Source organism: Trichoplax adhaerens, genomic scaffold, assembly GCF_000150275.1.
Source record: "Trichoplax adhaerens TRIADscaffold_26 genomic scaffold, whole genome shotgun sequence".
Taxonomy (NCBI): domain Eukaryota; kingdom Metazoa; phylum Placozoa; class Uniplacotomia; order Trichoplacea; family Trichoplacidae; genus Trichoplax; species Trichoplax adhaerens.
In genome coordinates this window covers 90,409-113,397 of record NW_002060967.1, presented here as the reverse complement: position 1 = coordinate 113,397, position 22,989 = coordinate 90,409, and the positions used below count along the sequence as shown (strand labels likewise).

The 22,989-nt window shown below is 33.7% G+C and overlaps 6 protein-coding genes across 6 annotated transcripts in view; 3 read left to right on the top strand and 3 right to left on the bottom strand.

The window, feature by feature from the left end:
- Nucleotides 1–1,942, bottom strand: part of TRIADDRAFT_32811 (uncharacterized protein) — a gene marked incomplete at both ends in the record, with an annotated part of 2,793 nt that extends 851 nt beyond the window's left edge. The window contains 3 exons of the mRNA XM_002117568.1: nucleotides 135–179; nucleotides 403–497; nucleotides 1,837–1,942. Coding sequence (XP_002117604.1) covers nucleotides 135–179; nucleotides 403–497; nucleotides 1,837–1,942 — 246 coding nt within the window. The remainder of the gene's footprint in view (nucleotides 1–134; nucleotides 180–402; nucleotides 498–1,836) is intronic.
- A 2,573-nt stretch (nucleotides 1,943–4,515) lies between these two features.
- Nucleotides 4,516–6,408, top strand: TRIADDRAFT_32815 (uncharacterized protein; the record flags this gene model as incomplete). The annotated part of the gene is made up of 6 exons (XM_002117607.1): nucleotides 4,516–4,651; nucleotides 4,867–5,040; nucleotides 5,301–5,382; nucleotides 5,573–5,814; nucleotides 5,964–6,136; nucleotides 6,277–6,408. The coding sequence occupies 6 exons, from the start codon at nucleotides 4,516–4,518 to the stop codon at nucleotides 6,406–6,408; spliced, it is 939 nt and encodes a 312-aa protein (XP_002117643.1).
- An 841-nt stretch (nucleotides 6,409–7,249) lies between these two features.
- TRIADDRAFT_61631 (uncharacterized protein) lies at nucleotides 7,250–10,561 on the bottom strand (the record flags this gene model as incomplete). The annotated part of the gene is made up of 6 exons (XM_002117567.1): nucleotides 7,250–7,385; nucleotides 7,471–7,654; nucleotides 7,793–7,927; nucleotides 8,137–8,518; nucleotides 8,925–9,004; nucleotides 10,126–10,561. 6 exons carry the CDS (start codon nucleotides 10,559–10,561, stop codon nucleotides 7,250–7,252), a joined length of 1,353 nt encoding a protein of 450 aa, XP_002117603.1.
- A 3,488-nt stretch (nucleotides 10,562–14,049) lies between these two features.
- Nucleotides 14,050–14,818, top strand: TRIADDRAFT_7851 (uncharacterized protein; the record flags this gene model as incomplete). The annotated part of the gene is made up of 2 exons (XM_002117606.1): nucleotides 14,050–14,231; nucleotides 14,707–14,818. Coding segments are annotated over 2 exons (294 nt in total), but the record flags the coding sequence as incomplete, so codon positions are not given.
- A 753-nt stretch (nucleotides 14,819–15,571) lies between these two features.
- TRIADDRAFT_32844 (uncharacterized protein) lies at nucleotides 15,572–16,114 on the top strand (the record flags this gene model as incomplete). Its single annotated transcript, XM_002117605.1, has 1 exon — nucleotides 15,572–16,114. The coding sequence occupies one exon, from the start codon at nucleotides 15,572–15,574 to the stop codon at nucleotides 16,112–16,114; it is 543 nt and encodes a 180-aa protein (XP_002117641.1).
- A 1,065-nt stretch (nucleotides 16,115–17,179) lies between these two features.
- TRIADDRAFT_61629 (uncharacterized protein) lies at nucleotides 17,180–20,669 on the bottom strand (the record flags this gene model as incomplete). Its single annotated transcript, XM_002117566.1, has 9 exons — nucleotides 17,180–17,232; nucleotides 17,352–17,387; nucleotides 17,485–17,539; nucleotides 17,626–17,674; nucleotides 17,765–17,859; nucleotides 18,080–18,220; nucleotides 18,430–18,506; nucleotides 18,995–19,036; nucleotides 20,657–20,669. 9 exons carry the CDS (start codon nucleotides 20,667–20,669, stop codon nucleotides 17,180–17,182), a joined length of 561 nt encoding a protein of 186 aa, XP_002117602.1.
- Nucleotides 20,670–22,989: the final 2,320 nt, after the last annotated feature.

Here is a 22,989-nt window from a genome sequence, read left to right as displayed (position 1 = left end):
AAAAGACATGTAAGAAAGTATTTTAACGTCAGAAGAACCAATCTAAGTATTCTTTGTATTTATATAACGTTTAGAAGTAGATAGAAATTTCTTGTGCTTTCGAAAAATGTCTAGATTTTTAGTAGAATAATGACGCTTACCTTGAAGGAGAAAACAAATCGTCCATTTCTATAGAAGCCCTGTCAAAGTAAAAATGATAGTAATATTAATGGAAAAATGAAGCTATTAGGGAAGTTAGTCTATCACTTCGATATTGACTGCATCGTACTACCATAAGTATGATGTAGGAGAAGTAGCTATGTGGTATGTACCGTATACTGGATCCAATGTACTATTTCGAGATTTAAGATGATTTACTGTAAAATTTTCTGTTTAAAATGATCAGATTGAATAATCGCTTACCTCATCAGGCAATATCGTCAATTTAAAATTTAATAAATCATCAGGATTGGGGAAATCAATCTTACAAGTTTTTGGCAATGTCAATTCATTAACATCTGTACAGGCAAAAAAATAACTATTTTATTAGCTTGTAACTGTCGTTTCGCTAGGAAGGCAATCCAGTTTAGATTCTTGCGAAGCAATATTAGATATTTTGAATAAAGCAACAGATACAGTCAATAGTAATAGGATCGACAGTGAGAGAAGTTATGCAATGTCTATAGGCGAGAAAATATTAGTACAATAATATAAATCCAGTATTCAATTTGCTCACTGAAGGGTCAGATATGTCCCAGTTGGAAAATGCTCTGGTATTCTATATTAGGCGCGATCGAAAAACTACTGTATTCCCATCTACAGATCGACACTATGACGTATTAACGCTTAGATTGTAACTAAGGCTTGTGCCTTCTACAAGTTTTGAATTAGTATCACCTTCCCATCGATTGCTTTAATATATATATATATATACTGTATGCATAAAAGAGCTATGCTTATGTCTGAGCTAGACTGCGTATCCCGTCTCAAGATCGATACTTTGAGCTATTAACATTTTCGATTGTAACTAGAGCTTACACATTTTACAAGTTTTGTATAGAACGCTTTCAATCATGAATTGCTTTAATCTACGCGTCGATGCATACCATAGAAGAGCTATGTTGATGCCCACTTTTATCGCTATAATATCATGGTATCCAAGCTGGTAGTCATGATTGAATTCACGTACAATTTATTGCATAGTTACATTATTTTAAGACTTTCTAAGTCATGGAAGATTAGCTAATCGTGTAATACTACTAGGGCAGAGTTAAGCAGAACATCCCTCTGGAGATGGAAGATTGATCTATGGTTAATCATTCATTATTATCGCTGTAAGAAAGGAATCAATTACGAACTGTCGAGCTAAAATTGCTTCCATCATGCGAGTTATGTCAGTGTAGTACAGTATACCATTATACTCATGCAATGATTATAATTAAGAATGAATTGTTGTCACTCTAAACCAGATTGATCGTCTACTCTGTGATCTACATGGAAAGATATTACAAATTGTATCATATCCTATTGCATTATGAGAAGTATTTTGGATGGATTGTATTATCAACTTTGGCTACATTAAGATGAATGTTGTATAAGTTAACAGTGCGCAGTAACGTCCTATAGGTCCTGTACAGTACAGTGATGTCATACAGTATAGTGAGTTGTCAGAATAGTCGAAAGGAAGGCGGTCATCATTTTGTAGAAAATGATGACATTGGCAATTATTTTAGTTCAGAAGACAGTAATATGGCTGATTAAAGACCTATTTAAACATAGCGATAGGCCATCATTGATGAAAAAGTATGAAGAGGATAAATGAGTTTCTTTGATTGAAGATGATGAAAACATTTTTACCTTTGGTAATTCGAAGTTGGGCTGCCGAGGCGCGTTTTCGATTTGTATTGCCTCCCTTAGCTTCTTCTTCCTTTTTTTGCTGTTTAATAGAAAACAAATTGATCATGATGATTTTCTCTGGTTTCAATTGGAGGTGATGCACTTCGTAAATCAAGCTACAAGCTGTGATAATAAGTTTGTCAACGTGGATAGAATGACGAATGATCGCAAGCTTGCAAGGGGGAAGCAATTGATTTCTGAGAACAATTTCGATCAAATTGGGCACAAGTGGATGAGCCAAAAGACCGATGAAAGGGCCTTGAGTGATAGTACTGTACTCTACAGTGGGTCGTACTGTGTAAGATCGTACTGTAGACTGTGTACGTTGTACAGTGTACAGTACAGTAAAGTACAGTGTATAGTACTGTAAACAGTAGGCTACAGTACAGTACTGTACAGTAGTGTACTGTACTGTACCGTTGGTACTGTAGGTCTATCGATTGATAGTTTATCTAATGTTATCTTGAAATGATGTTTTCATATTGATAGCAAACTTGTCTACTAAGTTGGTCTTAAAATTCGATTTTCATGTCATTTCAATCGCCGGGAATTCTTGATGAGCCACCCTTGTACAGTACTATAGGCTAAGTACTCCGTACAGTGTACAGTATGTTGGTAGTCCATCGATTGATAGTTTGTTTAATTTGGTCTTAAAATGATGTTTTCATATTGTTAGCAAACTTGTCTAATTTGGTCTTAAAATTCGAGTTTCATGTCATTTCAATCGCCGGGAATTCTTGATGAGCCACCCTTGTCCAGTACTGTACTCACTGTACGGTGTGTTTATTTTGTTTTCAGATTGCCCAAATCCTACTTAATATAGTCTGCTTAACCTTAATTGATGAACAAGATTCTGCAAACAAATAAACACACTCAGTACAGTACTGTACAGTACTGCACTGTACTGTGACCATACTGTACACTGTACAGTACACTTTTACAATGTACTGTACTGTAGTGGGACCATACTGTACACTGTACACTGTACGCAGTACAGTACAGTACAGTACTGTACAGTACACTTGTACAATGTACTGTACAGTAGTATGACCATACAGTACAGTACTACAGTACAGTACTGAACACTACTGTACAGTACAGTACACTTGTACAATGTACAGTACACTGTACTGTACTGTAGTGAGACTATACTGTACACTGTACAGTACTGTACTGTACACTGTACACTGTAAAGTTGTACTGTATCGTACTGCAGTACTGTACTGTACAGTACAGTAGAGTAATAACTCAAGCTGTTAAGTAGTAGCAGTACTACAGTATGGTAAAAATGGAACGGCAAGATAAGCTATCGGATATCCATTGTCCATGGTATACTGTGCTGTACAGTACTATCAAGAATTGGAGGCACACAATAATAGACAAAGCAGTTGATCATTATCCAATATAAATCATGTTTGAATGACTTCTACCAGTAAACTCTTTTCAAAGCTCAGATAAAACTAGTTGTCGAAAGTAGCAACTTCAAAGTCTATCGACTTTGCTGTACCTACTAACTTTACCAAGTGCGTATCCTTAACCGACAAGTACCAACACGTATTTCATGTAGGAAGACAAACGATGCCAAGAATACTTTGAACGCAAGTCAATTAATTCACTCAAGTCGTTGCCAATATTCCAATAGTGCTCTCCCATAATCCTCATCTCCACAAGACTATGGCACTTTTTGTAAGTTTTCAACCAAAGTTCCTAATTAAAGATGATAGTATGACGTGCTCAGTTAGTGGTTACTAGTTGAAGTAGACCACCACATTATCAATAACTCAACCATCATGCAGTACAACAAAACTGAATTGAGTCTAGTCGCGTATATTCGTATTATTAAAATTGTTAGAAACAACATAAACACAGCTATTACGCAAATCCGTGTTGCTGCTAAGTCGATGCTGTCGCCAACAAACCGTAAAACTATTAGCATAGTTGTGCTTAGGTATGATAGTCTTTTCAATAGTAAACCTAATTTAGATAAAATGAATGCTATTGGCTCACTCTAATTTCAAATTTACTGTCAGATAGTAATACTCGTGCTCTAATTTGCCTGTATACATTATTGTAACTTACTAATCAATATGTTACTCTAGTATATTCAAACGTTTACTGCTCAATACTTCTTTTTATACCAAAAATAAACTGCCTGCATACCAAATAGCTAACGTTGCTACTGTGTATAATACAGTAGCATAACAAACCTGTTGCACTATTGCCCTCATGCTGAAATAAATCTGACGAGCATTTGCAGGGACTTCTAAATTGAAAGAATGAAGCATAATCAATAGAGATACTCTTCTAAACCTAACTTTAGAGTTGCGCCTTAAATACAACCTGCATAGTTTATGCCGTAACTACTGCACTTTTAAAGACCTTCGCATCATCTTTGAACTACAAAATTAACTTAGATTGCATTGATACATAATTGATTTATATATCATTGACAGTGGTCTCTTTAGCATGTTTCTACTTTTTACTTACTAATAGCGACGTCATGGCCAGTGTTGAGTAAATAAAAGACGTTATGCCTACAAAACACTGGTCATGCATGACCTGTAAACAGGCTTTCAAGTTGTATAGGAATATATTGATGTCAATAAAGATCTTTCAACTCAAATTGATTGATTCGTGTACATGCATGTACAGAGGCTTAGGTGCTTGTCCAAAGGTGGATCACACAATATTAACACTTTACGGGACAATAATACTGTGGCCGATTTATGTAATCACATCTATAAAATAACAGGAATAATGGCCCAGGATCAAAAAAGTATGGTATTATTCATGTTATGAATTATATTATATTATTATCACATATTAAATTAGAACGATCAGGACATAAGTCATTAGAATACCCGATCACATACATCCTAAAATGATAGTTTATATTGATACATTTCAAAACGAAATCAATTAAATATTTCAACATTTTAATTGGATATTTTTATCAAAATGAATGTTGCGCAACGCAATCCTGGGTTACAGTTCTTTATGGGTATCCTAGAGAGCAATTAGACCTATCAAGACCTGAGCAATTACTCAAGACGTTACCCATCTCCAGTGGTGATAGGATATATATTGAATTCCAACAAAATACAACTCCACCAAGAAATGAAAATTCTACCGATCAAAGTAAGAAGCCTCCTAGTTATAGTCAGAGTATAGGGATAAGCGACGCCAAAGAGGATCAATGCAATTTACAAAAAAGTGAAATACCCTTATGGATATTTCAAAGAAGGTAGACTTGCAATTTTCTTTTTGAAACTGGGTTACAGTAAAACGCATACGTATGTAGCACTTTTCTGTTATGCTCTATTACTTGATACTATCTTTAGTGTTTTCAGTCAGATATAGTTTATTAATATAGTTCATAATTTGAAGTAGGAGTATACTGAGTACTAAGTTAATGCAATAATAAGGAAGAAATGTTAACATCATTCCTCGTTATATCTTGATAAGGCAAGTTCCTGCAGATAATTCGTGCCTCTTTAGCAGTATCAGGTACAGCTAACTTGACTTTGCTTCTAGTTTTGCTATACGATTGCATGCATCTCAGATGGCTATCTATAAAATATAATTCTTAGTGACGATAATATGTACAGATCATCGCTTTATCATGTGTATTAATATTTTCTTGTTATATATCTTGCAATTTTAATTCGGTATAAATTGATACCTCTTAAATCATTAGCTATTTATTAACAAGTAACCTGCAGACAGTCGAAGAATTACGCTCACTAATTTCCGAAGTTGTACAACGCTATCCCAAGCTTTACACGGAAGCATTTCTCGGTGTAGAACCCTCCGAGTATTCCAGATGGATTATGCTCTCAACATCATGGGGAGGAGGAATTGAGATTGCGATATTAAGCGAGCATTTCCAAGTAGAAATATGCGTAGTAGATACCGTTAATATCAGGATCGATAGATTCGGTATGTAATATACTTCTTTTATGACTTTTCGTAAAGCATAACTTCTTTCTTAATAGCTAAATAAAATCATAAACTTATATCTATGTATGTATGTATTAGGGCAGTGAAGTCATAGTTTGCATCATGCTGCTTTTTATTTTCGTATGCAGGAGAAGACAAAAATTACCAGCATCGAATTTTCCTAATTTATGACGGTTCACACTATGATTCACTTGAGCTTGTTGACATGGCCAATCCTAATACCTCGGCAAAACAAAAATTTTCAACAAACGACGACAATCTGATACCATTAGCACTGGAATTAGCCAACGAAGTCAAATTGGTAAAGCGGAAGTAGAATTAATCTTTTCTTATTACATCATCTTATTTTCTATTAGAATTACTATACTCAAGTTACTTTTTAAGTTAACATTGCAACTAATCTAAACAATATGACAATTGCTGTAATTTCTCAATTTTTAGAATCGTCAAAACACGTATGCTGGCAATTACGCCTTAAGGTGTTCCTACTGTTATAAGCAATTAACTGGCGTATACGATGCTCAACAACATACAAAGCTTACTGGTCATACTAATTTTGAAGAGTATGAATAGCCGTTTTATTCATTACTGTATATTTTTTTGTATCATTTTATTCATGACGTATATTGAACTGTGGCTATTTATTTTAAAATGGCTTACTTTACTATACAAGGTAACGACATCATATATTGTTAGCTATTAACAATATTTTAAGATTAGAACTGTGCAGTATTAATATACTTCGATTTATTGGACGTTCCTTGAACATCGTTTTGATAAATATAAATAAGCTCTTAATTTCCGACACTGTACCGGTTAATTTGCTAATGTATAATTGTAATTTTCAGACAGGAAGGTAAACAATAAGTATATCAATGCGGCACTACAACTGTTTATGACATAGAACATTTGCTGTAATTAATTAAATGAAATTGATAACCTTGATAAGTGTGATAACAACTTTAGTCGAGGAATAACTGATTGCATTACAGCTTAGCTGTAGCTTTGATATGTAAGAAAATACAAAGTCAGCTTATTAGTATATGCGTACAAATTATTGAAATAAAAGAAATTGGCAAATAATGTACAGTAGCGAGAAATATTATCGACACTGTAAATACTCAATGCCAAAATGAAAGACTATATAACGACATTGAGAAATTTGCAATAGGCGAATACTACTAAAAACAACTTAAGTTTATGTCCATTCATATTAATATAGTCACCGTGTAAGCAACTCTTGCAATAAATCTGTAAGGCAGGATATTAAACCGTAATGTGCTTTATATCGCTCACCAAAACCTAAATAATGACATATTCAAACAATAACCAATAGTTTTAAAAGTTGTATTTCAAAATTAATTCAATTTTAATTTATTGAAATTTTATAAAAACGATAGTCTATTAAGTACACTTAACCTTTATTCCAGTCATTTACAGGGAACGCATTGATGGCGATCTCATGTCGAAAATAACGAAATAATGCTCTAATAAATAGCTTATACTTGTCAGGCAATTCTTGCTCAATTTTCTTCAGTAATTTTAATAGCCTATATCAAATAATTGCACAATCATTTCAGTATTGCATCGATTCAGACTAATTCAATTTTAGTAACATTAGTATCTATAAAATACCAGGTTCTACAACATCTTTCTGGTGCTACATTTTCCCACAATATAATTATCAGCGAAATAACCAAACCGCACACTTCCTCTAATCGGCCACATGACAGTTTTGTTGTTAAGTATGTAGTATATACTTGCTCACCACCATACAACAATATTAGTGGCAAATAATTTTCAAGCCATACTTCCGAAGCTATATGATAAAGCATTAATTCAGAAATACAGTTATACCATGTAATAGAGGATATATCAGCGCACATACTATAACTGGATATTTTAGTGTCGAAAAGTCATAAACTTTCAACATTGATGGCATGAAACTTAAGTTAACCTGCTTCACGAAGGTCCCATAATATACTAATCCAGTCGTCATCTTTAAATTTATGATTATCATCGTCAGCCGTTAGCTTCAGACATTTGAATACTTCACCAAATGCCACGGCTTCATCCGTTTGGATTTGCCATTCTGAAGAAATATGGCCAATATCTAGGGAAATTTACTCGAGAGTATATTATGGTTAAATTTATCTTTACTATTATACACGCTTTATCAGCGTCCGAATTTATATACTGACATCAAGGGGACAAGTTTAATCAATATATAGTTAAATATGACGATAATATTGAATACTACCGGCACGTCATAAATCATCGGTTCTTATTTGTAGAATTTACCTTTTAATAAGATTGGTGAAGCATATAACATATATATCAAACGAGCTTGAATAAAAATTGGCCACGGTTTCAGAGCAATTGATAAACGTATTCCTCGCTCAATATTTCGGTACCGATCAAGGAAAATATCGCGAAAGAAATGCCTTATATGAAAGATTTCATGATTCTCATTTTTAATGGCAACAGGAAATTTCAGATTAAAAAGTGTCGATTTAATCTTGTTATGGAAGTAGTCGTATTCGAGAATGTACTCATATGCACTCAGTTTATCTTCCTGTGGCCACATTGATGTAAATTTATCAATAAACTTTGCACAGGCGATGTAAAAGAAGCAATTGTGATCACTTGCATAATGGCAAAGTATTTCCGTAAAGGTGGAAACCTACAATATAATAATAGGGCTGTGGTAGTATGGTAGTAGTAATAAAAGTAATAGGTAGGCAGACGAAGTACTGTTGTTATAAACTCAAATAAGAGACCATAGTATACCATTATAAACCAGCATGGAATATTTAGACAGTTATATTACTATCGTATATCTACAGCATCACCTGGAATATGTTATTACATTAGGATTAATGATAATGCTCGTTTAATCGTTATCATAACATCAATAAAATTAGTTGATGATTCTAGTACTGTATTACGCATTTTTTCGATTAATTTACGCTCTCTAATAGTTATACTGCGCTTCAAGATAGTACAACTATAGATTTTGTTTTGATTGCAATTGAAAAAATTCTACGTATACGACTATGTATAGCTGTTTAAAGCAATTTATGCCTTACAAGTATTTTCAGTACGTAGGCTAGCAACTTATATCTTTCCTTCTGTTGAAAATTGGAAGAAGCTACTGCCCAAGTTTTACCTATTAAATTATTTTGGGACACAAATTTTGATGTAAAATAAATTTCACGGTAATAATTGATTAATGAAACAATGTTGAAGAAAAATTTGTGCTGTTACGGTGTAAAACTTAAATTTTATACTGTATTTATCTAACTGCAAATTATTGTATATAGCATAACTACACGAATCAAAAATACTTCGATATCAAATAATATAATGAAGTAATACATACAGGGAAATGCAGTATTTCTCGACTGTTATTGGAGGGTTGGCAAGAAGTAAATAATTCTTGACAAATTTAATCAACGAGTTTTAGATTACAGATCGAAATTTGTGTAATTTAGTAACTGTAAGAACTTGTAGCTATTATCAAAATTTTAAGAAGAAATATTCTCAAAATTGAAGTTAAAATTTCACGACAGATTCACTGTATAGAGTAATTTTATTATCTGTGAATGGACACATGTGGAAACTTTTCAATGGCAGACAGATACGCGTATAGAGTGGGTAAATTGATTACGGTGTCTTTTGTTGGCAGTAGTAAACTAGTAATGATTTGATACAATAACCTCAATCAATCGTAAATTATACAGAACGCCAGATTGGAGAGGTAGAGTACAGCATAATAATCCTTTCAAAATACACAAGCGTTTGTTTCATGTTACTCCAATGGTATTAAATCACTAAAACAGTAACATCGGTATCCAATTTGAAGTATTGTTCAAGTTATAATTATTATGAAGATTGTGATATTGCAAGACTGGTGGGAATGATTTGGTTATAATTGGTTTAAAATAGACTTTCATCTCTTAATTGCTTCAATGTAACAATAACTGATTGAGTAAAAACGAATGCGTCGTATAAGGGGTTTGCGACAATGAAGAGTTTGACACTAGCGAAGGTTAGGGCAACTTGAATACGTCAGGTGAGACTGTATTGCACTTGACGCTACAAGTATTGTAGCATGAACTCTTCGTAACCTATGGTATTTTCATTTTCTGCAATGATTTGCAATGAATGTACTAAATGACGATATCTTAGAGCAGGATGCAGTAGTCCTCAAATTTGATTACTAGTATTCATTGAATAAAATAGAGATATGAAACTTGTAAATCATTCGTATTGGACTTTTAAACTTACCTAAAGCATCATAAAGTGTATTTAGTTTGGTTTGCATTTTAAATCTGGATCGTAATCGAGTTATTGCAGTGCAGTTGACAGTGATTTTTTGCTTGTCTTCAGTTGTACATTTTAGCAATGAAAGGTTAAATATCTTCTTAATGACAGTTGTACGCTTCAAATAACCTAAAGTCCATATGTCGAATGGATTGGACGCCGAGGCGAAAGTTTGTAAGTCATCGACAGTTAAAAAATCCAAGATATAGTGAAGTATTTCCAAGGGCAGACGCTCAAAGAGGTAAATCTCACTTCTTTGGCTACAAATTGGAAAAGAGAAACTATTTGTCTCTTTGCGATATCGAGATAGGCATGTTGTAGAAATGGAATCACTTGGTCCTTCCAAAGGGCGTTTTAATTTCCTTGCATTCTTACGCATTGGATATTTTCTCTTTGTCATTGTGTCTTTCGTCAATGAAGTAGAACTCTTTCAGAGCATCAATAAGCGGACGGAAATGATTTAATTCTTACTGCGGTCCAAATTGTGCTGAAGGGACGCTATGCCCTTGTCCTGTGGCTTCCAAAGAAATGAAGCAAGTCATCATTGGCGCGCATTGATATCAAATGGACGCATTTCATACTCTGCACAGTCTGCAGGTCTTGTACATTGGATTGGTCAACTCACTACACGTGTACTGCGTGTCATTAGTCCTGTGTCAAACGTCCGGTTGGTGTAGCCGCAATATTGATCCAAGGAAAATGGCAGTCGAGTGAAGCGCAGCGGATGATTTCGTTGACGTGAAGCTCGTCAACACACGTCATAACAGAGAGACGTCATCTAATTTGTGTCACTACAGCGTGGTTGAAGTTTCATGATGTCGTACAGTGCGATCGTTTGTTCTTATTGTACCAAAGCACTTCATCGACTTTCAATAGCCATAGCAACGAGATAATTTGTGTCTAAAAATTGGCAAATTCCTGAATTGCAGAAGTCTCTTACGGATATTGAATTTTAATTTAATTTTCCTAGGTGCTACTGATGGCACCTGTGATGGATTTGGTAGGAAGCAGCAAAAGTAGAGTTGAAGAAAAGTTATTTATTATCTCTGTTAGCAAACGACTAAGACAAGGCCTAGCAAGAGATTTAAAAATTGATTTCCATAAAATGTTCGTCGCGTATACAGTATGCGAGAAATGGTAGACGATGCCCGATTCAACCTGCATCATTGACGATTTCCGGCCACGATACGAGAGCTATACAGGAGTTTGTAGACGTAGGCACAAAGCAAATTATCAATTTGATTTATTTTATCTCCAGGGCAATAGAACTAAGTATATGGACTACTCATTGACCGAATATTATTACATCGTATGACCTTCGTTAAATTAAGTTTTGCGATTTAGGTATCCACTGTGCTCCCCTGGCCAGCCAATGTACACGATGTCCAACTCAAGTTGAGATCATCTGCACGTTCAAAAAATAAGAGATTTAAAGTGGCATATGCAAAAATTTCAATTATTGTTAGATGCATACGTATATACTGTACTGTCCATGTATACGTTAATTAAACAATAGTTAATATAATATATAGCTATAATTAATTATAAACATCCCAACAATTGGATGCGTATCCCAAGCCAGGTTAAGCCTGACGGGGAAACAGTGTTGGGGTAATTGCTTTGCGGGTGTACTGCCTAGTTAATAGGACATCGCTATAAAATCTTTCTTGGCTCATATCAAGTTTTACAACATAGTAAAGGAATCCCCACCAAATAATTCATTTTACACTTTTAAGTTTACCGTTTACTTAAAGTTCTACCGTAGCAGTACAACATTGACTTAATATCGGCGTCATTCAATACAAATAAATTTTGATGTCATTACGCTACTCTCAGCGATCGTTTAACATTCATTTTCAATTTTCGATTACTCATTCACAAATATAAATATAGCAAGTTTAATCACGGCTTAATTACCCTAAACTGTGCGATGTTTTTTTTTATTTAGTACTGTACAGTTCTCATATTCGATTTTCCTAAACGTACAAACATAATGGAGCCAATTTATCATATTGAATCGAATATATTTATTATCGTATTTTACAACATGTAAATCTTGTTCAATATAGACAGTAGTATGGGTATACACTATAAAGTAAATGTGCATTGAACCTACATCAATTCGTGTACTTTACGATGCCCGGTTTCGGAGGAGGTTTGACGAGAACTTTGTACCTCTTTCGGTGTTTGGCTGGCTGGTCACCGTATTAGGTCCAATTAATAATGACCGTTGAACTAAGAATCCACTAGGTAGTGTTGTACCGTTGTTTTCATCAAATTTACAATGTATTCAGTTGAAAGATGAAGTAAGCAAGTAAGAAGTGATGAAACTGTCAACCTGAATATTCTAGGTTGCTTTCCCGTCTATGGCGAGATATTAACGAATGTCTTCAATCGGATTTCAGAGTGAATGAGAAGGATGTTGCAAAATACTACTATGCACTGCATAGTATCGCATACTGTGCTTTATATTACTCTACAGTAGTTCAGTATACGAAGAAGCAAACAGTTCGAGACGAGTCCGCAAGTTGGGCAATTCCCGAAATGCTATAGATTCAATCGTATGAGTTGATTACCCTTATTTATGCCATGACATACAGAACCAAAAATGCTGATTTGAGCAATGACAATACTGAAAGTAATGCTTTAATTTTACGAAATTCTTACCTTTACTTCCCTTAACATCATACAAAGTGAGAAAAACTTCCTTAAATAATGACAATCCCCCAAAGATTGTTTCAATCTTGCGAAATTGCTGCCCTTATTTATGTCATCATAGACAGTGGAAAAGGTTACCTAGAATATGTTTTGCGTCACGAAATTACTGCCCTTAATTTATGTATACTAGTGCAAACTCCCGTCGCTTTGCTGACGGTTTACGATAATGTGCTCATTTAACAGATAGTATTACCATTTGATAGACCTGTCATACGGTGAAAATGGTTACTTCTAATGCTATGACTTTCATCTTTAATATCTGCGTTACGGTAATAAATGGAGATATTGAGTCGTAACAAAATGAGTAAAATTCATCAATCGCCTTATCAGTCAAATTATACTCTAAGATCGATGCACGATTGTTCTATATAGGACATCGAAATACCTTGAATATTATTTTGGCGTAGCTACTTTACAAATTAGGATCAATGCACGACTGTACTAGATGTGACAGCGAAATAGTTAGAATATTATTTCGGTGTAGCTGCTTTACTAATGGAAACTTACATTGCTCAATTCGCCTTTTTCCATTGCATACGATGATCAATAAATAGAATAAATTTGCAAGATTTCGACATTTTTTCGAGCATTTTTTAACTTTGAGGATTTGACCACATCATACATAATATGCAGTAGATCATTAATAGAATAGGTAGTAGTATATCTCACGATCATGCCCTCCTTTCCCCGTAAAAGAGTGGGGAATTTATTAATGGTTGTAATGCAATATAATATTTCTAATCACTGGTATACAGTGTGTAGTGCAGTAGTGTACAAACCCTCCGAAACACATCCCTAACTCTCTCTTGCTTTTACACCATCGACGATAGGGCTGCTTACAGAATCTACAGTAAGGCTCCTAACACTTACAAGTCCAAACCACTATGGTCCGTCCCCATAGGTCCTAACATAGCTATCTATTAATATTTATTTTTTATTACCCATAACATACTCTACGCTGTACTATTCCCCTAGTTCACCCCCTAACCTTACAGTTCTAAATATAGTACTGTACTAATAAAGTAATTGCCGCTAAGTATGGCGTTATTTAAGTACAAGATGCATCAGATTCTATATTTGTTTATTGATACTAGCTCATTTACTCGATATCTGTATACAGGTATAAATGGGCTGTCGATGTTGGAGTTTGAAATAATTTTCAACGCTTAATTAGTGCTACAACGCAATATGCAAAATCTAAGGATGGAGCTACCTAAAGGCTACGAAGTTAGCTTTGTTGGCGATAATCTGAGTAAATATGAATGCGCAATATGCTGTTGTGCTCTGAAAGATCCAGTCCAGACTAGATGTGGACATCGATTTTGTAAGGAGTGTATCGAAGTTTATATTAGGTAAGGCAGAAAATACATTGATAAGATTGAATACGAGTATATCTAATCGTGCATTAGGCACACAGAGGAAGCTGGAGAGTTTTCTTTTCTTGTGCACAGTAATTATTGACTAGCAGTTTTTGAACAGGACAGTACTTGATCTGGTTAACAGTAATATTACTGTAAACATAATCATGTATTAAAAAATGGAAAAAACAAATACGACGTCAATCCATATGCACGATTACATAAAGACAAATAAAGTTCGAATCGATGAATTAAGATTCGTGAATAGAATTATTTACTCATAATACTTTTACTTTAACACATGAAATACTGCATGTTCAACTTATTTGTCAATTGTGACTGTAGCACGATAGAAAAGCATTAGTAGCAAATTATGATTTATTGCTGTTATTATCAATAAGAATTAATATAATCCTAATGAATTAAAATGCATCTGATCCTTTTATTTATTCCTTGTGCGTGTATATAGGCGAGGCGGTAAACATTGCCCAAATAACTGTCAGCCAATCGCCATTAATGAGCTATCGGTTGATAATGCAGCTAAACGTGAAGTTTTAAATTTGGATATTTATTGTCGAAATCGCCGTCTAGGTTGTCGTTGGACAGGTCCTCTAAGGGAATTAGAGGTATAAACGCGTTTTAAAAATTCTCTATGCATTTATCAACCATATGCTATTATCCTGGTAACTTAGCAGGCTATATTTTATGATTCATCGCTAAAAGTCCAACATCATCTAATTTAGTTTTAATCATCTTACAGAAACACATAAAAGATTGTCGTCCTGAAGAAGCCAAACGTAGTGTGCAACTTAATCCTCTTGAAAAGGTATATTGCACTTATCAATTCCTATGCTAAAAAAATCGAATGTAGCTGACGGCAACGTAGATCTTTCTTATCTGACAATATCTGTCATCAATGCATCTTAGAGTGAACTAGAGTTGCATCACTTTACTGATATTAAACGTTGTAGATTGGCTATTTCATATATTCCATAATTATAATTCATTATTGCAGCAATTGCTACCGGTATTATTACGAACTAAAATTATGCCATTAGCCGTCATTTCTAAAACGAGATTAGAAGCATCATGATAGTCATGAACTGATAACATTGCGCATTCATTTTATCTCTTTCCTAATGTAGACAAAGGATATTACTGCTAATATTGAGCAACAAATGCAAGCTGTCCATTTAACAAATGAAGATAACGATGCCCAAGAAGCCAAAGAAGAATCAAGACTTTGTGCTGAGTCTTCTGTACTTGCTAACTTCAAACATTTAGAGCAGAAATATGCTCAAATGGAAAAATACTTTCAATACAAATTACGTGAAATGAAAATTGATATAGAACGATTGCAAGAAGAATTAGTCGAAACAAAATCTAATTTAGCTTTAGTTAATCGTTTATCCTTAGCCAATGGTGACTTCATATGGGAAGTAAGAAATTTTAATGCATGTTTATCCGATGCAAGGTGTAATTTACGAGACTCAATGTACAGCGAGGCATTCTCGACAGGCAATCCTGGTTATAAACTGTGTGTCAGAGTTAATTTGGATGGTGTTGATGATCGTAGTAGAAATTATCTTTCAGTCTACGTTCATTTAATGCAAGGCGAATACGATAACGCAATGAAGTGGCCGTTTAACCGTCGAATTAAAATTTCTGTTCTTGATCGAAATCCAGTTCGCGGTGAACGAAGAAATATCACCGATATATTATCACCTCAACCTAACATTACTGCCCTTCAACGTCCAAAAGAATGGAAAAGTCCGCAAGGTTATGGTTTTGCTAAGTTTGTTAGCATTTCGCGACTGTCTTCTCGTTATTACTTGGCCGGTGACATTCTAGCTATCAGAATTCGAGTTTTAAGCTAGTGGGTTGTTGATCGGTGGCCACTTTGGGCTTGAAAATTAATTCTATCGACATGCAAATTTTAAAGTTTTTATCTTATTACGCTTGGTCTCTCTACAACTTGGCTGTTATAACGGCAGCCTTAGTAGTATTATCTTTAATCTTTAGAAACTATGAGCTGAGCTAATACTGATCAATGTTAACCACTTTGTTTCGACCTGTAAAATGTTCAGTTTTTAGTTATAAAGATCAAATGCTAATTAGCTCTGTAAAGTATAAAGTTTTATATGAAGGGTCTACTGTATTTAAATTTCTATGGTATATTTGTTTGAATAATATAATTTTATACCATCATATGGATTTCAAGCAGTTTTATTAATTTGGGTTGATGATAAAAAAAGTTCAATATTACTAAAAGGCAGCAAGTAATGGTCAGTGCCGATGAAGAAGTTCCACGCGAATGGAATATTTTACTATTTTACTATCGAGTTAGGCAACTAAATTTACCGAAGTGCTAATGTGGACAGTCAACAAACAACATCGATTGTAAACAGTCCAAAAAGATTAAAAGAAAATTTGCTAGATTTAATATTATTGATTAATAGAATTCCGGTGTTACAACCAAAAAAATATCGTCTTAAGTAAAGTAAAGGAGACTATAATGTCAAGAAATCTAAAAACGACAATATACAGTACAATATCACCGTTTGTTGAATTTAAAAGTGCAACAACACTAACTTACAGGTGTTTTAAAAAAAAACCTATTGTCTAAAGCGCAATACAGAACCAAGATCTACGTGGTCTTAAAGTAACATAATAACTAATTGTTGTACACGTGTACTAAAGATATAAGAATATTATCGACACGCGAAGTAAAAGTCTTGTTCTATAATAATTATATATTCCAAGAGATGTTAAATGCCACCAATAAGAGGAGTCTACGACATATATGGCTGTCAAATTAATGTAAACATAATAATTTATTTTTTTATGTAATTTTACTGGGAAAAAAAATAAGCAACATCAAAAGATTTCGTACTTTGAATAAAATTTAAAAATAAAAATATCAACTTACAAGGATAGTTCAGTTATGCTCTACGCGAGGCTCGCTTATCAAATCTTTGCTCCATTTCTTCCAAAACTGTTCAATTTTATGTTTGCAAAAAAAATAAATTAAGACTTCTTCTCCTATCATTCTATTGTATTTGAATGCACATAGTATAAGAGCACAGCGTCAAAATCAAAGAGATCTTTACTCACATTTTGGAGCATACTTGACTACGACGCTAATCTTGCCTGATGTATAACAAATAATTAGACAATAGAAAGTTGTAACACCTTTAATAAAAGTTTTATTGCATTACTTGGTAAAAAATTAAGATCGCTACTTTACCTTGCGCATTTTTCAGCATATTAACTGCTTTTTCATGATATTCGTTTTCAACGCTCTGTTGGGAATATAATAATGGTATCAGCCTATCTTTCGAGAATTACAGAATAGACTTGAATAAAAATGAGCTAAAGTTGTACTTACAGCTCCATTGATGGATAAGATTTGATCACCACGTTGTAATCTGCCATCTCTATATAATTTTATGCGCAACAGAAATAGCTATTATAAGAAATAGTACAATATACAAGAATTGTAAATATTAAGTAATACGTAAATTCACCTGTCTGCGATACCATTTGGTATAATTCTAGACACGTATATCTGAGAGTTTTGCTCCTTGCCACCCATAACGTTGAAACCTAAACCTTCTTCACCCTAATTTAAAACATATATCACATTATGCAATGTTTACTTCCTACACAATCGCCTCAATTTTGTACTTTTTTAGGCATGTCGAGCCAAGGTAGCAATCAAATAATTCGACCTAAAGTTTTATGCATTGTCTACCAACAGTTTATTCTAAGCTAACAATAAGTACTTCGGTGTAGTAGATATGTACATCCAAACATCTAAGCAATGTAAGAGCCCTGCTTACCTTATATAACTCCACAACACGTGGATGAGCATGGCCTTCGCTGGCTGCAAATGCAGCGACAGTAGCCTTGGCGGTAGCTTGGGCTGTAATCTCTTCATTTCCAGTGTTGATATCTACCGTGTCATATACGCTTTCGTACACCTAGTACGAAGTTATCAATACAGATTATAAGATTCTGATACTGTACCTAGATATACATATTAAAATACAGTCTGCTGTGTTTTTTTGCTACTCGATCTCGTTTCAATAACAACAGTAATCAAAATTGTGTTTTTGTAAATTGGTAGCAGTGGTTGATTCTTATAGAAAATTTATTATTAATATAGTACGAAGGTTTATACTTCATTTACCTCTCGAACAGTTTTACAGAAGTCGCTTTCTAAAACTTCTTTTAATTTCTGTAAATTCTCGGAAGGAATGCTTCTATCTGTTTATCGAGTGAATAGCTCATATCAATTTCGAACTATAAAATTTTACCACTAATCATATCATCTTGTTGAAGGTAAACTAGAATCTCATCAATTAACTCTGTTCATGATGTATAAATCATACTATCCTTTCGTACTAGAATCTATGATACACTATATACCAAGCACGGTGATTACGCTTTTGCAAAAGAGGCCATTCAAAACTTAACTTATAACGAGTTTTATGATTCAGTGAAGCTAGCTTAATCAACTGAATAATATCGAGCACCAACAAACTAATTCTTTCGAAGAGCCGATATTAGCACTTGCATAAGATATAGAATAACAGATATTCATATAGTCCCTATTAAGCTTTCACATAGTGCTATATAATCATGTCGGCGGTTAATGCTATGAATAAGTTGATTAAATTGAGCATCATTCTTTATTTAAATGCACTATGTAAAGCACATGTTAGCAACTATTAATCCTTAGCTATTGTACTTACGACTTGACAGCGCATCAATCAGTTGGATGGCTCTGTTAATATCTGCAAAAAAAATGGAATTGAAAAGTGAGTATATAAAGAATTTAACAATTACACTAGATTTTGAGGTCGATCGGTTGCCTTAGTAGTTATTATAGGATCTCAAATAAAACAATTAGGTTAATTTATTATGAAGACATAATGTTTTCTGTTTACAGAAGATAGTTCAATTTACTATTTTGTCCTGGATATTTTAATTGATATTAATATGGGTAAATATCAAATAAAATTGCAAACCCTAATTTTCAAGTCAGCATATCTGTATATATATATATAGTATTTATAATTTTTATATAGCAATCTCGTTGATGAATTACCGTTACTTTACAAGATTTTGGATCAAAGTTACGTCAATAAAATTACTATAACTTAGCTATTTCGCAGTACACATTAATATCTTAGTCCTTATCAATACTGATCGAGTTACGATCAAAAGCGAATAAATTAATTAAATACTTTAATAGCTTATACAGAGTCCTAACATCCTACCAAGTCGCATTATTTTCACTGAGATTTTAATGCTATCATGGTATTTGAAGCAAGAAGATACCGTGATATAAAAAGATTCCTGAACGATAGCAGATGTGAAAGTTATCTAAAGATGACTACGATATCTACTATCGTACGAGTGGTGCTACTCGTGAAACTTGTCAAAATTTTATGGTGCCTTCAATTTCGTCTAGATGTTATGCTGGTGCTGCATTTAACGGTTCATTTTGAACTATTCACAGATGCCTAGGCTTACGGATTTTTGTATTCCTTACAGTAAACTATATGCTGTGTATTGCGCTAACTAATCAGCATATCCCCAGGTTGTCTCCTGCATATCATGATGTCAAAAAGATGCAATAAACATTTATGTTAGCGAAGATCAATAGCCAGCGATATAACTGATAGTTTACTCAACCATTAAAGTTAATATTATCAAATACCCCATTAGTTTGTTATTATTAGTTTGGTTAATTTTACAAATTTCGAGCTGCATTTGCGTACATATGACAACTAATCGCAATGTGAAGGGAAACATCCTACAGCATCCGAAGTTAGTAAATGCACACCACATATCTCAACCCTTTCCCTTCTTTTCCATCCCATGCATATACGAAATAAAGCATCTATTCAATAATGATCATTTCAATCCCTGGCAAGTACGATAAACAAGGGTAATGTAAGTATCTGTTTAAAAATAAAAATAAAAAAATTTTGTCAACACTAAACCATTCGCTTGTCTGAATAATTGATAAAGGCCTTCTATTTGTGACTATTGTTGATATTAGAAGTTTAATGAAGGGGAACAATATCTAGTCGTATGTACTTTATCATTAATTATAGAGATTAAAATGATACCTACGTGCAGTTGTAATATTAAGCTAAATATTGTCAGTCTAAAAGTTATAGATACATGAGCTTATCGGTAGTTTGAAGGCGTACAGATCGATTGAACTGAAAACACAAATCTTAACATCTACATTGCATGCTAGATTCTATTTTCTGAATCGCTATCTGATATTGCATACAAGATAGAAATACTAAGGATCGATTCGGAAAGATCTTGAGAAATGTATTACTTTGCTTGTAATGTAAATAAATTGGAAAAGATATACGTAAAATGTATTGTTTTACCTTTAACATACATACCTTGTCACCAATCATAATTTCAATAGCGAACTATATTATAAATATTTTGTAGTGCTTCAGTTTTAGAATTTTATTTTCCTTTTACAGTTACTATTATTTTCAACAGTAATGTGCATCTACCGGTTAACTAAAATTGTATCCAGTTTTAATAGTCAAAAAATTGTGATTCGCGCAAACATGAGAGACAACACAAACTAAAGCATGTCAGGAAAAAATTTTTCTTTCATGATGATTATTTTCCTAGAAACTATTATAGAAAACTAGTGGACTGATCTATTTGCCGAACCATAAGTATACAAGAGATATGTTTCTCTTTTGTTGGCAAAAGAAAATGCCGGAACAATATTGTTTTAATGCGAACAAATAGATTACGATAAAAAATATGCATTTCTCTCAATTACTACATACTAATTGCTTCGTCTATGCTATTATGGAGATTGATAAAGTACTGAGCACTAGGTCAAAAGTTAGAAGAAGATTGCTTTGAAGACAATTGGCTATTTTTCTACAAGTAGGTTGCAGCTGGCATAATAAGGAGATTATACAGTCGGATACCACAGTTGGCATAACAAAAAACCACACATACGCGTATAATTAGTGTTACTTATTATCACATTATGCAAGAAAGCACTAAATATAACTATATCATAACTTAAATGCATCATAATACAGCTTTCAGGCACAGTATTAGTAATTTAGTGCTGTGTAGGGAAACTCTTTTTTAACGTATTTACCCAATAACAGAGACAAGTAGAAATTGCTAAGAAGTCCCTGCCAATAATAATATAGTGCACTTTAGTTACAACGCCAAATTATATAAAAACGATCGTAGACGAATATCCTATACATGATTCCCTAATAGCGACGCCTGGAATCAACTAAATCTGTCAAGGATGGAAATTGTACAACCATTGCTGACTAATATGTTTTGCACTAATATTGGTCGCTACCTATAATCACTTCAAAACTGTATTCGATAGAACTCCAAGTAACAGGATATACTATTAAAAATAATGTACAAAAGTGATCCCTTGCGCTTTCTTGATGCTGGGTGTATCAGGTTTTGCACAATTGCATCTTTTAGGAAATTGAATTTTTTTTATACAGAAAAAAAATTAATTACACCGACTTGGTCAAATTTAGCATCGTGTGTATTGGATTACAGTGAATATAATTTTGACCTGAGTATAAGTCTATCGAGCACTTGCAACGACTATCTTTATCGACGATAGATATGAATTGGTAATTCTTCGTTGGATAATAAATATTGACTATTAAAGTAGTGATTGTATCTAATAAGGATTTGCATGATCAATAACAGCTGGTAGGCACCGTTGTGCACCTGTTTAGCATCATCAATGTAACGATCATGCTGTAAGGTAAATAACCGCAAGCGAGTAGCTAATAAAAGTTGTCATCGAAAAATAACCCACATAAACTAGTTCATTACTAAGCTCACTATCCTATACAATAAGCTTGTTGACAACTTTTGTAAGAGAGCTCAATGGATTTATTTCCACAACTTTCAACTACTGGTGGAAGCTACAGTATTTCAAGTAGTTCCGAGTAGCACCGCTGCAAAGGCGATGGTATTGCATACAATAAGTAAGGGGGCATGTCGATCTAGTGATTTTGCAAAGGTTGCTTGATGCGATGCAGAAACAGTTGGAAGACATCCACAATATCAGTTCTTCTGCTTTTTTTTTTCTATCACGTTAAGGGATTTTTGATAAACTTCTCCAGCAAGATAGACAATAACTACGAAGTGCACCATGTGGAGAACAAGGCAAATAAGCTAATGAGGTGAAAATAGTTTAATCAACAGATCAGCTTTTCCTGAGACCAAATAGGGAAGATAATTTGGATAAGATTGAGTTATGTAAACGGAAGATACAAATGTTTTGGGAAAAAATAACAGAAATTTTGCCAACAGAGTAGTCATTCGTATTACTGTTTTGACACGCGTCTACACTATTAGTGTCAGAAGTATTTTTTTGAGCGAAATAAAAAGTAATGCAATAACGTAGCAGAGAACTTGGAATTGCAATATGTAACTACAGCTATTTCATATCAATAAGTCTATGAAGGCTGTGCAATTTTGAGATGTTTTTTTATTTGCGGTAGTTGACCTTTGCATGTGTAGCCAATCGTTCGGTCAATTTTCCATCAAACTACTATGTGAATCAATTAGGCTAAGACTGTGCAATTTTGAGATATTTTTATTACGGTAGGTTAAGTATATTCTATTTAATCACATAACGCTGTGATAACAGTAAGGTAGCAATAGCGATTGGAGTGAATGCAGGTCGATCACCGAA